The 15,406-nt window shown below is 41.7% G+C and overlaps 3 protein-coding genes across 6 annotated transcripts; 1 reads left to right on the forward strand and 2 right to left on the reverse strand.

The window, feature by feature from the left end:
* Positions 1–111: 111 nt before the first annotated feature.
* cracdla (cracd like a) lies at positions 112–7,414 on the reverse strand. Its single transcript, XM_051072070.1, is given in 13 exon segments — positions 112–657; positions 765–885; positions 1,511–2,281; positions 2,284–2,417; positions 2,764–2,980; positions 2,982–3,344; positions 3,346–3,933; positions 4,020–4,268; positions 4,890–5,051; positions 5,138–5,273; positions 5,384–5,528; positions 5,822–5,881; positions 7,142–7,414. Coding segments are annotated over 12 exon segments (3,129 nt in total). The 5' UTR covers positions 5,871–5,881; positions 7,142–7,414; the 3' UTR covers positions 112–463.
* A 2,085-nt stretch (positions 7,415–9,499) lies between these two features.
* Positions 9,500–12,734, reverse strand: mitd1 (MIT, microtubule interacting and transport, domain containing 1). 2 transcript variants are annotated; one of them, XM_018702277.2, is made up of 7 exons: positions 12,453–12,734; positions 12,260–12,364; positions 11,228–11,364; positions 10,489–10,575; positions 10,265–10,377; positions 10,055–10,115; positions 9,500–9,932 (listed from the first exon to the last, which is right to left on the reverse strand). In XM_018702277.2, the coding sequence occupies exons 1-7, from the start codon at positions 12,595–12,597 to the stop codon at positions 9,837–9,839; spliced, it is 744 nt and encodes a 247-aa protein (XP_018557793.1). In that variant the 5' UTR covers positions 12,598–12,734; the 3' UTR covers positions 9,500–9,836. The 2 variants fall into 2 exon arrangements, with proteins under 2 accessions (XP_018557793.1, XP_018557794.1); XM_018702278.2 differs by having other exon boundaries at positions 12,260–12,361; positions 12,453–12,733.
* Positions 12,735–12,906: 172 nt separating this feature from the next.
* On the forward strand, positions 12,907–15,403 carry mrpl30 (mitochondrial ribosomal protein L30). 3 transcript variants are annotated; one of them, XM_018702282.1, is made up of 6 exons: positions 12,907–12,983; positions 13,116–13,260; positions 13,680–13,763; positions 14,216–14,362; positions 14,794–14,867; positions 15,089–15,403. In XM_018702282.1, exons 2-6 carry the CDS (start codon positions 13,219–13,221, stop codon positions 15,219–15,221), a joined length of 480 nt encoding a protein of 159 aa, XP_018557798.1. In that variant the 5' UTR covers positions 12,907–12,983; positions 13,116–13,218; the 3' UTR covers positions 15,222–15,403. The 3 variants fall into 3 exon arrangements, with proteins under 3 accessions (XP_018557798.1, XP_018557797.1, XP_018557796.1); XM_018702281.2 differs by having other exon boundaries at positions 12,925–13,025; XM_018702280.2 differs by having other exon boundaries at positions 12,932–13,030.
* The last annotated feature ends 3 nt before the right edge of the window (positions 15,404–15,406 follow it).

Below are 15,406 nucleotides of genomic sequence, written 5' to 3' on the forward strand. Positions count from 1 at the left end.
TTCTGATGTTATTAAGGCAGTATAATGTGTATATTGTACTGGGCCCATGGAGCTTGGCCATCTTACATAAAGAGACTTAACAACTGACACAAAAACATAACAATATTTTTTTTATTATTTAACATAAAGTATTAACAACAGTGAAATGCTGAATTAGATAAAACATTATTCAGAAATACCCTTTATCTTGAAGTGGTTGTGGTGGAGAGGGATTGTAGTGTATTTTTCAACATATACTGCCTCTCTATATATTTTTCAATATAACATTAACACTTTACAATTAAATACAATTCAACACACGAGCACAACAGCCTTACTACATAAATTACCATAGAGTTGTATCAACATCATTCTGACAATCTCACCAAACATTCAACCCATTAACCTTGATAAAGGTAGCGTTTGTCTGCAGAGCTGTTCATATTCATGTTTCCATACCCTGTATATCTGTCTCTTTTCAATCTTAGTCCATGGTCTTATCACTCCAGGCCATTGACTTCCTCTTTGCCAGTTCCATCCAGGACGGCTGGCCACTGTCAGACATAGACTGCAACACTGATGGCTGCGTGGGTGACGATGAGGGCGATGAAGATGCCATGTTTTTCCGGAGCCATTTGTCCTCACGAGGTCTGTTTGGAACTTTGGTGGGGCTTGATTCTGGAAGAAAAAAACCTTGTGTCACATTGCCGCACCTGTAGATACCGAATGTCAATTAACTATTTCTACAGGTGTCATGATGATTATAATACTGTGTGTCAACACACCTGCAAGTTTTACCCCTTGCCTTCCTTCTGGTTTTGTGTCTTTGCTTAGAGGCGTTGTTTTGGTCGAGGCAGGGGATTCACCTGATGTCTGCGCCTCTGTTTGAGCTTTCTTCAGTTCCACCTGAGAAACACTGTGAGTTAGATCATTGACTCAGGATAGGCTGGCAGTCCATAAATCTATTAGTTAAAAGATCAATCTTGTAATATTCAATATTTATATTTCACTAGTTGTCAAACAAGGCTGACGAAAAGACAAAAAACAACAAGGAACTGATCCTGCTACCAAGCATTGTCCATGTAGCTGAGGACTGATATAGCTTTTGATATAGACCACCATAGTGAGCCAACACAGCAGTGAGCAACAGCGTTGCACTGGCTGATACATTCCTTCAGTAGGTTGATCATGTGAAGGGCTCTAAACTGTGGCTTAAAGTAGTCCTAAACAAATGCTCTTCATTACTTCTGTTTGACTAAAGTTTGCTAAGAAAAAAAAACTACAGTGTCCAGTTGTCAAAGGAAATGTCTCTGCCCTTTCTGAAAATCAAATGACATTGGTGACCTGTTTTTAAAGATTTACAGCCTCACCAGGAGCAAATGGGTTTATCCCTGAGTGCTATTGACAGGGCAGGGAAATCTGAAAGGATTTGTTGACAAGAGGAAAAATACAGTATATCACTAGACTTATATGTTAACTAGTTTACAGTCACCCACTGTATCAAACACAGTTACAAAGAAGTACCACAAACCCCCTTGGTTCCAGATGGAGAGGTCCATTCTGCCCGTTTTTCCAGAAAAGCAGCTCTCTCGCTCACTGACCCAGTCCAGACTGCTCGTCTTCCTGAGAGTGAGGTACCATCTTTCTCCTGCACGTTGGCTTCTCTTTCCCCTCTTCCCGAGGCAGACGTTGGAGGAGGAGCTGTGGCTGATGAGGTGGTAGAAACTGAAGCTGTGGGCTTGAGCTGGTTGGTGGTGGGGTGGAGACCTTGATTGCTCCAAGGAGGTTGTTGGGGTGCGGTGTGCTGGCCCGTGGAAAGGTAAGATTGTACAGGAGGATGAGACGGACACTGTGAGGCAGACTGAGATGTATTTGGGTGTGACTGGGATTCACTGGTTTGTTTTGATGTTTGTGCTTCTCTAGTGGTGTTTGGCAGACCAGTAGATGCTGTTGGCGTCTTCTGTTGCACCGACATTACTGATGGTTTCACAGTCTGTGCTTGAATTCTACTTTGCACTGTTTCTGCTTTGACTGTGTCAGTCGATGGCTGGTTTGCAGCCTGTACTGGTGCTGTGCTTTGTTGGATTTTTACAGTCTGTGCCGGCGTTTGTGCACTGATCTGTGTCTCTGTGCGATTCGTCGGCTGCCCTTGTGGTTGTGGTCGAGCTGTATTCTGCACGCCTGTAAAATCTCTGGGGAATCTGCTAGTAAAGAGCTGCTGCAGGCTTCTGGTCTTTTCCATCGCCAGGCTCATCCAGGATACCTCAGATGAGGCTGTTTGAGGGGCAGGTTGGGGCTCCCGGAGGCAGCTGTGAGGGCAGTTTCTACTTCTCTGGTGTCTGAGGAGGTTGCTTGGACTTCTGCAGGTATAATATGAGGATCGTCTTTAGATGGCAGGTTACTCTTGACTGGAAGGGAGAAGCTAGACGGGGTTGGATCTAAGGAGTGACACAAATCTGTTAGACACACTTGGCAGCACTGTTAAAGTTAGCCTAGGTGGTATTTTAATGAGTACAAAGGTCCCTTGTGAACAGTAAGAATCTTATCACTCTAGAGAGATTATTTACTATGGGAAACTTATCTCCATAGACAAAGCATTACAGTGTGCATCAGTGCAATGTTTAACCTTACAGGGCGTTGAAAAAGATGGTCATGGGTTCCAATTTCAAATCTTGGAAATTAGCACAGCATGTAGTAAGCAAATATTATTTTTCGCATCATTAAATGAACCTGAGATGAAAACTCTTTACATGGCAAAATTCACAAGATTTCTCAGAAACTCACCTGTCACTTGAATGTCTCTAGAAGTGGAGATGTTTGTTGGCAGTTTTTTAGACATGTTGCAGATATTATCATTTATTTCCTGCCTTTTCTGTCTTTCACGTTGGTCTTCACACACTTGCGGCTTCGAAACATGGTTAGAAGTAGAATCGGACCGAAATCTCAACGACTGAGATGTTGAGCGTAGTTTAATACCAAATGCTGTCCTTCCTTCTTCCTCCTGGCACCTCCAGTGCTTCCACTGCCTCCTCCACCTCCTCCTGGCTGCTCTCCACCTCCTCCCCTGCAACAGCGCCTGTGTCCGTAGCAGCATTTTTAGATGCTGTCGCTGTTTCTGTCTTTTTGAGACTTTCCCTCCTGTCCCATGGAAGTACAGAGCCTTTAGGTGGAGCTCCATCTTGTTTTGGCCTTCCCACAGCGAAGGGGCCCCCTTTGGGCTGTAAGTCTCTGAGTCCCTCCCTTTCCCTCAAGCTGGAAAAGGGTTTATCCTCTGTTCCCCCTATAGTCTTGTGTCTGGCTTCAGCTTGTTCCAGCATTCCCACAAAACTGCCTGATCGGGGTCTCTTTCCATCTTGGTTTTTAGCTAGTGGTGATGGAGAAATGAAAGGACCCAGATCCTGCAGCAGGTCTCTTTATTCCTTTTGCAGTCTCCATCTCATCTTGAACCTGCTGGTAAACAGAGGAGGACCTGGTTGCCACCACTGAGCTGATGGTGGTGGGGAGCTTGTCTGAGGAGTCTTCAGTCATTCCAGGCTTTTCTAGAGTATTCCTCCTGTCATGGGACATGACTTGTATCTCAAAATCACCTACTCTTTTGTCCTTAACTTCTGACTCTATGAAGGATGAATGCGGCCGTTCACTGGATGTTACGTCCGCTGGTCTTTGAGGCTTAACTCGCAGTACTTGTGAGGACACAGAGGGTGCCCCCCTGGGAGGGGCATGCTCCTGTTGGGAAAAAGTTAGGCTGGATGATCTGGGTGCTGCCTCTGATGTGATTGGTGCCACTTCTGGGGATTTTGAAGGAAGACTCTGAGCTGTGATAGGGATGTCAGCATCTCCTTGTACTGCTTCCAGCACCACCTCGTCTTGAGCACCAAGCCGCCGATCTTCCTCTTTCACAGACTCAGGGTGGTTGATATTGTTCAGGTTATGTGAGTGAGACCTAGAATCAGTCTGCAAAAACAGAAAGAGAACAATATCAGGGAAGTTGAGGAGGTGTTCTGTGTTTTGCTTGAGAAACAGTAAATATGGTCACTCACTGCAGCGAGTCTCTTCTTGGTGCTGGCCCTTTGGTTTCTGGGCTTAACAGACATCCGGTGGCGCGCAGCAGAGGTATCCAGGCAGGGGGTAAACTGAGCCGGAGAACTGAAGTCCAACGGAGGCTCGATAACAGAAGAAATGGAGGAGACGGTGGGAGGTGGAGGATGGGATGAAGTTGGGGGCACATACTTGGTCAATGCAGGTTTGGGGATGGGTGAGAGTGGACGAGAGGATGGCTGCAATATGGCCTAAAAAGAATAAATAAAATCATAAGTATTATTATGAAAACAGTTGTTCATTGCATTCATTCCCTAATACCTAACCTGACTCTGTTCTACCTGCCTGACCTTAAAGGATAAGGTTGCTGATACTATACTTTTCTTTTCTTTTTTTCTCTTATTCCTATTTGAGAAATGTTTGATACATACCACAGTACCAAGATGTTGTAGGGATTACTGTGGGGTTTTAAAAAATTAAACTATTTATGACCCAGTTTTAAAGATTTACAACTTCAGTAGGGAAATTTGGGCTTGGAGCTGAAGTGCCACCATCTTTTTAAGGGATTTGTCAGCAATGATAAAAAATATAAGCAAAATGTTACCTGCTTTTTCATTACCTTTTAAACTACACCCAGTTCTAATCTCAGTTAAAAACCTCAGAAGGATCAGCAAAATACCCACAGCTTAGAAAATTTCCCTCCTTGCAGGTTTCTGAGTTTTCATAACTTCATAACAACAGAGATGCACACATCTAAGGAGAGCATGATTGATTGATCCACTCAAAATCATAAAAATGTCCCCTATTCCTGTAATGAACTTGAACAGATAACTATATCACCTATGTATCACTCATGTGAGATGATTAAGCACCTTGCTTAAGGCTCCCTGAGATGTACCATCACTTCCTGAGACCTCAGGGGGGCTGTGAGGAAGACTGTCATCCTCCGACCGGGCACCCTGGTCCTCTGGACGTCTGATTGGCAGAACCAGAGGTGGTGGCCCCAAATGCATCTTCTGCTGCTGAAGCTTCATCTATGATACCAGAACCAGGTGTTTTGTTGTTGTTGTTTTTTTTAAACTTCACCTCCCAACAAAATGCCTACTAGAAGAGACTATACCTGCAGAGCTTTGATCTTGCTGGGAACATTCTCCTGGGATAAAACCCTGGCTGGTTCAGTGTCTGTCAGGACCTGATCAGCCAGAAAAATGCTGTCATGGGACAATGCTCGAGATCCCATTATCCCCTGGGAGCATCTAAAGGTAGCAGGAAAGGAAAAACAGAAACAGGGGCGAAGGATTAGACAAGAAATATAGACAGAAAATGGAGCTGTAAAGAAAACATTTACTATCATGTAGAAACTCACACCAAATCTTCATCTGATCCGAGTCCCTGTCCTGCAGTAATGTCACTGGCTGACTGACTGAGTTTGGCGTTTCCCTCGCCACCTGTTCTCTTACTCCTCCCGAAGAGACGACTTTTCAGAGACTTAAGTTTGGACTTTTTGCGTCCTAACAGAGATTGAGATGGAGAAGATCCAGGTCACGGCAGCACTCTCTCTCTCACACACACACACACACACACACAGACACAATCTTGTCTCTACATCCTGTAAGTTATCCAGTGATCTTTTCTAATTGCTGCATCAGATATATGTCAGCCCATGCTGTAAATTATGATCTATTATTGACAATAAATAGTCCTTGGTGTGTGTTGGCCACGTGTTTCAATGTTATGCTGACAAAGTCCTTTACTTTGATAGCTCATTTTTGCAGAGGAGTTGCTTCCCCTCAGATAATCTTACCTGAAATGTCTTCAGTGCTCTCCTCTACATCTCCAGAGAAAGACTCCATTGGTCTGATCCCTGAAAGAAGTGCAGAACAGACAACAGGAAAATGTGTTAAGAAAGGCACTGATAATGAGAAGCAATTGTGACAACATGAACCTCAGGCATACAGCTCTTCTGTAGAGGCTGTTGTCACTTGGTGAAGGGCATCTAACGTGGTGTGAATTCTCCAGTATTGTTCTCTGTTCTCTGGCAAGCATGCATATTCAGTTAATGCACTTGTGTGATAACCTGAGGATGTGACACTGGACTTGAGGTTCAAAGGTTTATTGGCTTTATCAGGAACAGTACAAACCTTTACTGCAGGCTTAGTGGGGTGTGGTTTGGAGACTCTTTATGATCAACAAAATACGATCGAAGAAGCTTTTACACGAGCACAACAACAGGAAAGACATGACAGCAAAACACAGTATGTAGGTTACAGAGGAGGCATTAGGATTTCTAATATGACACTGCACAGTGTAGCCTGGATAAGATGTTGTATTTTGTGAACAAAGCAAAAGCAAAAATCTTGCTCTCAGGCAGCTTTACTCATGCAACGCTTGCCTGACAAACATCCGGATTGGATTGATGTGTTACTGGATGCAAGATTCAGTGCAGGGAGCTTGTTTCCTTTGCTTTACTGATTTTATTTCATACCCTGCCCTGGAGATAGTGTTCTGTTTGAGATATGAATACACCATTTTCTGTGTTTCATCTAGTTCTTCCTGTGTATCCTAGGAACTGATGTCAACAAAGCTTGATCCTTTACAGCATGTTGCCTGATAAGATAAGATGTGTCAGGTTATGGATACATGTGGAAAGTCCACACTGCACCTCTCATATCACTCAACAGGCTTGCAGACTACAAGCACGCCCTCTTATAAAGAACATAAGCACATACAGTAAATGCTGCATGTTATATTTGACTTATATAACATTTAAACCTCTTGTTCTATGAATACATTTCAACTTGTCAGTGTAATTACCACCACAGTGAATGAAACTAAGGTGTCCGTGAATCAGGTCGTTCCCTCAGAGTTTTGCCATCCAGTGAGCCAAGCTATAGCCCCAACAGAAACAGAGGATAATCTCTTGGATTATTGACATTGCACAGAGATCCTTGTAAGATTTCACAGCACCATAATCTACAACAACAGCCTGATCACAAACTTCTCATGCTGAACACTGCAGCACAAAATTCACCTTAAGAAAAGTACTTCTTCTCAATGTGAAAACCTGTAAAACACAAACACACACGTTCACACATCACACAGTACCAAAAATGAGTGAACTCACCCGACGTGTGACAGCAGCAGCTCTGCTTCCCTTCCTCCTGTTTGTCCTCGTCCCTACGCCGAGTTGTCTTGTCTCAGCTGTGTCACCCTCCTAATGTTTAAACCTCAGGCTTGCGTCGTGCACATCTGCAGACGGAGGGAGATGCGGAGGGAAGGGAGCGAGGGAAGTGGAAGGAGAAAGAAAAACAGGCAGGGAGAAAGAAAGAGAGAGAGAGAGAGAAGGTCACTTCATGACAGGGTAAGCAAATGCACAAAGAGAAAAGAGGACAGAAGAGAATGAGAGAGAAAGAGAGAGAGAGAGAGAGAGAGAGAGAGAGAGAGAGAGAGAGAGATACTCTATTACATTAGTGGCACACTGTGGCCCTTTGCGCTAAGCTCCTTATAAAACGCTAACCTGATTTTAGGCCCAGAAATGAGAGTAGAGGGAAAAAAATAAAGCTCCAGTTGGAAAGAGGACAGGCATATAGGAATTACGGCTCATAGGACTGTTTACACATTACACCCCTGGCCGATCACAGAGGGCAGTCTATGTTTGTGTGTGTGTGTGTGTGTGTATATTTGCATGTGCACATATGTGTCTTAGAAAGTAAAAAATAGATATTAAAAAAAACACCAACCAGGGATTAGCCATATCCCAACCTTGGTGTAGTCCAGAGTTTAAATCCAAATGTACCAGAAATTTGTGTAAACACATTTTTTTTTGCATCTGAATGTCCAGTAAAGTATTTTGGATGCATAAAAGGGACACAAAGACTCTTCCAGTTTGGCATCCTGGTGAGCTTTTGGTTGATGTGTTTACTGTACCGTATTACTGCATCAGCCCTGGTTTAATTCCAGCTGTGGAGCATCTAATGTGGCATCTCTCCTGTCTTTATCTCCACTGTAAAAGTAAAAAGAAAATATCAAAATATAATCCTAAAACAGCTTTAAAAAAAATACAAAACAGACAAAGATATCTCTCCATGTATGTTATAATTAGTTAAATGACCAGAGTGCTGCAGCAGTGCCTCCAACTTTCTGCACATTCACACAGGATAGTATTCAGGGATGTGAGTGCTATGTAGGCCACTGGGCTACAATCAGCGAGGGGGGGCAGCAAGAAGTGGAAAGCAAACCTTTGCATCCACATTTGATGTGTGGCCAAGCAGACTCTCTCATGAGGCTCCTCATCACACAAATCCTTATCTGTTGGAATATAAACCAGCAGAACATAAACCCAGCTGGTGACATCTGGATTACATGTAACAAACCACACACATGCATGTCAACAGACCACAGTGACATAAGAGTCTGGGATTTAATTCCTTCCATTCATGGATTTATTGTCTGGAATCTACACATAAAGGACAAATGGATGCTAACATATCTCTCTCTCTCATGTAGAAGAGCTGCCTGTACATACTGAAATATACAGAACTGGCTGCCACTCGCAATGCAGCCGCCATCCTGTCAGCTCTGGAAAAAGAGGTACTTGTTACAGTTATGATCATCTCTGGTGCATGTGGTTTCCTCATGGATTATATTTTATTCCTCTCGGGGCCCAGATGAGGACTGTCCATATCAAGATTAAGGCCGATAGATAATCCGACCACAGCGCTGTTTGAAGTCACGAGGTTTGCCATTCATCCAAACAAACAATTCCCATGAATATTTAATGAGGGAATATTTTCCCATGAATGTTTGTTTTGAGGGAAAAAAATATTTTTGTTTTCTTTATTTTCACTGGGTTCATACCAGCAAGGAGACACAAGTAACTGCTGCCACACCCGACTGACTTTTCCCATACAGACAAATGTACAGAGCTACAGATAGGTATATTGTACCCATTAACTAGTTGTCATTGTGGGCGCCTTTAATGAATGCCAGGAATCCAAAAGTCATGTTATCTGTTAATATATAAACTTTTCAAACCACCACACTGCCACATGCCCCAGGGCATTTTTAAACCTTTTGAAATGATGTGCTCACATTCAGCAGCAGCAGAAGCTGTCAAGTAAAGACGGGACACAATAAAATAATAGCTGTATATTAGGCCTACCTGATCAAACCTGCTGCTGCACTGAGGTTTTGTGGAATTGAAACAAAGTTTAGATTAAGTGAAAGATTGTGGACATGCACACTTCAAACAATGTGAAGGTGAAATCCATGTAAATCCAGAGTAAATTGGAAATAGTACTTTGACAATTAAAAAAAAAAGATACCCAAATCTGAGTTAAATACAGTTTTAAATCACAATTCATTGCAGAGTGCAGACTGTATTATATGAATTGTATATTTTGAATGCAACAAATTCAATAAATATAGTAACTGGATAAGCTCAAAAGATGGTGAAAATGCAATAAAAACACACACGTTTTATGATATTATAAAAGTACTTTTAATATAATTTAAATAGCATTTTTTTCCCACCAGATGGCAGTATGACACCTTAAAAAGCACCCTCGCTGTTAATCACCAGTAATACAGAGGAAATTTATAAAATTAAAAAAGGGGTAATGGAGAAGAATGCATCAGAAATATACAACATTGAATTATACAACTGTAGAAGCAGAAGCATATCATAACCTCTGACAAACATTGATCAGTTGCACAATTGTTATGAGGCAAACACAGTAGATATAAATGTGCATTTTGAAGGCAGATAGGCAAATGAAGTCCCTTGAGTTAGAAAACAGATCATTTAAGCTTCAAGAATCTCATAGTGTTTTTGTGTGTTTGGTATGAAAAATGTCCACAGTGGTCTCCTGGCACTGCCTGAGGTCATAATCACAATATCCAATAGAGAATCGGCCCTGTGGGATGTAGTGAACACTTTTTATAAGCAGAGCTTAACATGATTCACTGACATTCGGTGCCACAATTCGGACAATGGCATCAGTTAAAAGACTGATTACTATGAGGCATGAAAACTCACCTTAGGTCTCTTGAAGTAATCCAGCCCTCTTCCTATCTTTATGATCCAACCATTGTCAAACCTAAAAACAAAATGACGTCTAGATTACTGCCACAAAACAAAGCTACAATTATAGAAAAAGGCCACAAAAAAAGAAGTAAAAATTTAACTATACAGTATGCTATTTTAGTATGAAAGCCCTCAGACTATATGTTGATGAGGTTGCTGTACCTGATCTCCCTGTCATGGATGGTGGAGGAGTACTGCAGATCCAGAGTCACTCCCTGAGCACTCAGACTCTCTTTCAGCTCGGCCAAAGCGCTGCTCTGTTGGCTGCTATCTGCCTGCAGGACAGGATGAAAGCAGTGAAACGACAGCAGGAACTGACCAGGAGAAACTGCAATGGCTGCTGTGCATTCATTACAAAGAGTTACCTCATTAGTTAAATAACCTACCTCATCCTGTGAAGTGAGGAGATGGATCCTTTTCACCTTGCAGGGCGCTTTTAGCAACATCTCACAGAACCGCACAAAGTTGTACAACTGTGGTGGAGAGAGGGGGAGAGGCACGTTTGACATGCTAAAGTAGGTTTGAAACAGTTTTATGCTGAGGAGAAAAAACTGTGTTAATCACCAAAATGAAGTGTTGTGTGTGTAAAAACGAAAAGATTGAACAAATTCCAAATTTCAAGGCAGATAATGTGTGTGTGTGTGTTGTGTGATAGGAGAAAACGAACTGCCAGGTGGTTTTAGAAATAACAATCATGAGTTCTGTCCTGTAACTTTGAAATGATGACTAGGCAAAATGTCTAATGATTGTTGATGACTTTTTTCCCACAATTGATGAATTCATACAAAAGATGTTTTTTACAATGTGAAGGCTAAAAGCTTGCGTAATGAAATCAGATAGTGCTGATCAATTAATTGATTATTATAGAATTATAAAATATCATTGTTGGTCAACTGACTGAAAATTAATCAGTGAAATTTCTGATTCTGTGCAGATGCCTGCTTTTCCCAGTTATTAATCCAGCCCTGTATTAATTGTGTAGCTAAAAAGATAATTGATAGAGTGATTATTAAAATACACAGTAGCTGCAGTCCTTGAACAAAGCCAAATAAAAGCCAAATCCACCTTGAAACAAAGATGAATAAAACTCTCAAAATACAACAGTAGTGAAAACAAAGATCTTACTTGGTGGGTGTGTCGTATGTATGGGTCCTCAACCCAGACCTCTGTGAGTGTGCTGCTGATGTATGGTTTGAACAGAGCATCATAGCTGTGACCAGTAGCATCCTCGGATATTCTAATCTGCTCATGATACTTCCCGTCTGATAATACAGGGGAAACAAAATAAGAATGATTAGAGAACAGACAACAGCCTGCAACAGTGAAACCCTATAGTGGCTGTGAGCCTCACTTTAGCTGCTCACCCCTGACACACTCATTCCCTCAAAAACCATTTTGGCCACAGTCCCAAACACCAATCATTTTAAAACTGCCCCAGGGTTTTTGTGTCAGGGCCTCAAGATTGGGTAAAAATGCAGAAGCAACCTTAAGCCCCTTAATGTTTTTAACTAAAAATTAAAAATTATTATTAAGTATTTTAGTCACTACACAGATAATGTGGGGCGAGGGCAGGATTTCTGGGCAAAGTGAGCAACTGTCGTCAGGTCCTCAGGAGTCTAAAAATCCTGATATTGGATGTGAGTCAGGTGGTTTGTGGGGATATGTATAAATGATTGCAAATTCATTTGTGAAAAATATCTCCCACTAAAGCACACTATCAACCCATATATTATGTCCTGCATTCCTTATGGAGGGGGCCTCATCTATATGTGCCATGAAAATGAAATTCCAGGCACGCAGGTTAGGGGGTTAAAAATAAAAAGCATATGGGTTAGTACGTTAGAAACATAAACCAACACACACATGCTTTCCTCAGGGTGTGTAGAGACACCCTGTAATTGAATCTATTCAAGGTGTTTTATTTCTAACCATCCATTTCAGGGCCTGCAACTGGATTTTTTATGCACATTTTTCTTCTTTTTCAAAATATTTTTCCCTCTCAAAGAGCATAACTGTGTGTAGGGAACACTGAGAGCAGTCCTGTCGTCAACCTTTTTGCCTTCTACATGCTTAATATTTGTACATAAAATCCCTACATTAATTTGTGTTAAAACCAAGTGACACACAGCAGGTTGATCCGGCTCTGTTTAAGACTACCTTCTTTTAGCTGGTTCACATGAGCTTTGATTTGTTCCGCTCTGTCCATGTAGCCCTTTATCTTCTCCCTGTAGTGCCCTCTCTTTGAGTCATCTGTCACAGCTGCTGGCGGATGGAAGGAAAAGACAGAGTAATGGCCCATGACCCCAGTGTGATACTGCTGTGTTTATAAAAACCAGAAGGAGACAGAGACCTTTCAGCACGTCAATGAGCAGCTGGATGCCCTCCTGATAGCAGACCAGAGACTCCTGAAAGCGGCCGCTCTGGTCCAGCTCCACCGCCCGTTTCAGGACGGAGACGGCAGATGTCTCCATCCCTGACACGTGATTTTGTGCCATTGTTCTGGCAACTGTTGCTTTTTAATAGTTCCTAGAAAACCAACAACGTACTCGTGCTTAACTAGCGTCAGTGAAGTCTGTCAAAGAGATGGAACTACCTTTCCATGCCAGTGTGCCACAAAAATAACTCCCGGAGAAACGTAATGCTGCATTAACGGTGTATGGGAGTTAGCTGGGTACACTTTCAACAAAAACATACAGCGTTCGTGCCTATGTTTTATTTATATTTTAGAATTCTATAAAATGTACATAGTACATTCACTCTTTTTAAAATCTCAAATACATTCTGTAGGAACGTTGTTTGAGTAGTATGTGTAATATCGGAGCATTTCCACAGTGACTCTTCAATACTTCCGGTGGGGACAACCACGGAGGATGAGCCTAACGTGAGCAAGCAGTATCACTGTTGCGTTTTAGCTCATGACTTGGTAGTGTACGTGTGAATTTAGTGTATATGTTATGAATATAGTTAAATGTGTATGTTTATTTAATAACGTTTAGTTAGTTTTGATCCATAGGCTTGTGTGTAAGGTCAGGGGGCTGTAACCTTGGCGTGCATGCCTGTCACATCAGTGCTCCTGTAGAAGAAGAGGTGGACGCTAACCCTGACCAGAAGAAAACATGTCAGGTGTCTGTCGTAGTTTGAGCTCCCTATCAACCAAGGTAAGAACATCAATCTGTAATGTTTCATGTTTCAAACTTGGACCGGCCAGTACTACAACTACTGACAGAATTAAATAATATATATATTAATATATATATATATTTAAATCGGTACCTCAGTATTGATACTGTGCAGGCATTTTGAATGCCATCCAGAATCATACTGATGAAAACGCAGTCATGCTTGCTGATTATTAATGTTGCCGCAAGTGAACTCAGAGATATAAAAGTGATACCCACCACAGTATTATTGTGGCCAAGTCTGATGGTTGACGAATTGTGTTTAATACGGCTATATTACCACGTGGCCCAGTCCTACAGGACATTGTATTTGTGTTCTTCAGTATCAGACAGCATCCATCAACATCCTACGCCTTTCCTTTTAACTTTGTCTGGTCACTGTTTGTGTATGTTCACAGATCCTGACAGAAGTGACACTTCCACCTTGCCTGTGGTTTGTGTCTACAAGGAGCAAATTTTCCAGAGCAAGAATCCCACCAGAGGTAAGGTTCACGAGAAAAGGTTTATGTCACATAATTAAATAAATAGCAGATTTGCTATGAATTTCACAGCACTTAAATACAGTGTCTTCTAAGGTGAGTTTTTCTTTATGACCTAAGTTTTTGGCCCTGTCTTGTAAAGGCACTTTGTGTCAAAATCAGTTTTTACTACCCTCCTAATTTTAGTTTCTACCATGCTCACATGGTTCATATTGGTAAATTAATTAAGTAGGATAGAATTCCTGCAGGGCTCAGGCTCTATAAACAGTGCACAGAGGACAGGAGGTGTGGAGGTGTCCTAATATAATTCTTGACCTGGGGCTCCCTAACAGATTAATCTGGTCAGCCATGGTAATAATGATGCTCCTTTGTTCTGCACTGCTGAACAAGTAAAGCATTACTGTCTGCTCTTTTGCGCCGTTGTCACTATTCTAAGCCTCTGGTTTTCTTTGCAGATTTTTGCTGAGAGATCAAAAGAGCATGAGAAATATGGGGGTGACCCAGACCAACCTCATAAACTGCATTTGGTAACTCGAGTCAAAAGTGTGACACGAAGACCGTACTGGGAGAAAGACATGGTGAAAAGCCTGGGGCTTCAAAAGGTAAGGCTTCAGTTCTGTTCATAGCAAATTTGTTTGCCTCTTCTGTAGTTCCTTCAAGTTTAAAGAAAATGATTCCAGAACGGAAGATGGAAAATGAAGAAACATTTTAGCTTCATTTATGTGTAAACAGGTTTCATGTTTTTTGCTCTCACTTAATCTACCATCAACCTTTAGTCATGAAATTTCTTTCTTTGCTTCTGGAAGACTTGCATTTAGCAGCCTGATAAGCATTATACATAGCTTGTGGAAGGGTAATCTCTAAAAATGGTAGCATCAATTGTATCACCTCAAACTGATCTAAAATCTGTCCATGACAGAGGGATCAAGGACATTTATCATGGTATTTTCTAGAGGCAAATTCTATTAAACTTGTAGCGTTCAGTCTTTTTCTGTAACATATATTCACACTTTCTTCTCTCTCCCTTGTTTAGGCACATGTCACTGTAATTCACAAAAATACACCTGCAGTCAATAACCAACTGAAATATGTCAAGCACCTGGTGAGGTAAGAATAATGTCTCAAAACGGGGAAACACAGCTGTTTTGAATGAAGGTCAAAGAAAATCTGATGACTGGAGTTACACATGAAGATTGGTCTTCCTCACAACATTCAACAAATGCTTACTTAAAGTTTGGTTTGGTTATGTTTGGTTATTGAGGGGACACATAAAGAGACTGTTTGGATAATTCCCTGCCCTTCTGTCATGTCTGTCCTGGTTCATTCAGGATCCAGCCTCTGAAGACTCCCTATGGACTCCCCGCTGAACAGGACATGGCTGACACCTACATTAACAGCAAGGGAGAACTGATTGTCCGTCGCCTCCTCCAGCCGGTGGACCCCAAGGCTATTGAATCCTAGCTCCATTCAATAAATTAATATTTGTATGTAAATATCAATGGAAAAAACCCTGTGCTCCATGTCTACCGCTTCTTAGTCCCTCTGTGTTGAAGGTTTAATAAGTTGTAATCTGTTTTCCATGACAGCTCAGACACAGGTGACCTCTCAGATTCTTCTCAAATTAAAGACCTTTTGAAATGAAATAG

This window comes from Lates calcarifer, linkage group LG1 (assembly GCF_001640805.2).
Source record: "Lates calcarifer isolate ASB-BC8 linkage group LG1, TLL_Latcal_v3, whole genome shotgun sequence".
Taxonomy (NCBI): domain Eukaryota; kingdom Metazoa; phylum Chordata; class Actinopteri; family Centropomidae; genus Lates; species Lates calcarifer.

Bases quoted from the DNA above. Each gene is read 5' to 3' on its own strand.
- mitd1 (XM_018702277.2), bottom strand. From the start codon at position 12,597: ATGGCACAAAATCACGTGTCAGGGATGGAGACATCTGCCGTCTCCGTC. The intron at 10,378-10,488 runs GTAGGTTATTTA...CCTGTCCTGCAG, and splicing joins TCCTCACTTCACAGGATGAG to GCAGATAGCAGCCAACAGAG. The intron at 10,116-10,264 runs GTACAGCAACCT...TTTTGTTTTTAG, and splicing joins ATCCATGACAGGGAGATCAG to GTTTGACAATGGTTGGATCA.
- mrpl30 (XM_018702282.1), top strand. From the start codon at position 13,219: ATGTCAGGTGTCTGTCGTAGTTTGAGCTCCCTATCAACCAAG. The intron at 13,261-13,679 runs GTAAGAACATCA...GTATGTTCACAG, and splicing joins TGAGCTCCCTATCAACCAAG to ATCCTGACAGAAGTGACACT. The intron at 13,764-14,215 runs GTAAGGTTCACG...TTTTCTTTGCAG, and splicing joins GAGCAAGAATCCCACCAGAG to ATTTTTGCTGAGAGATCAAA.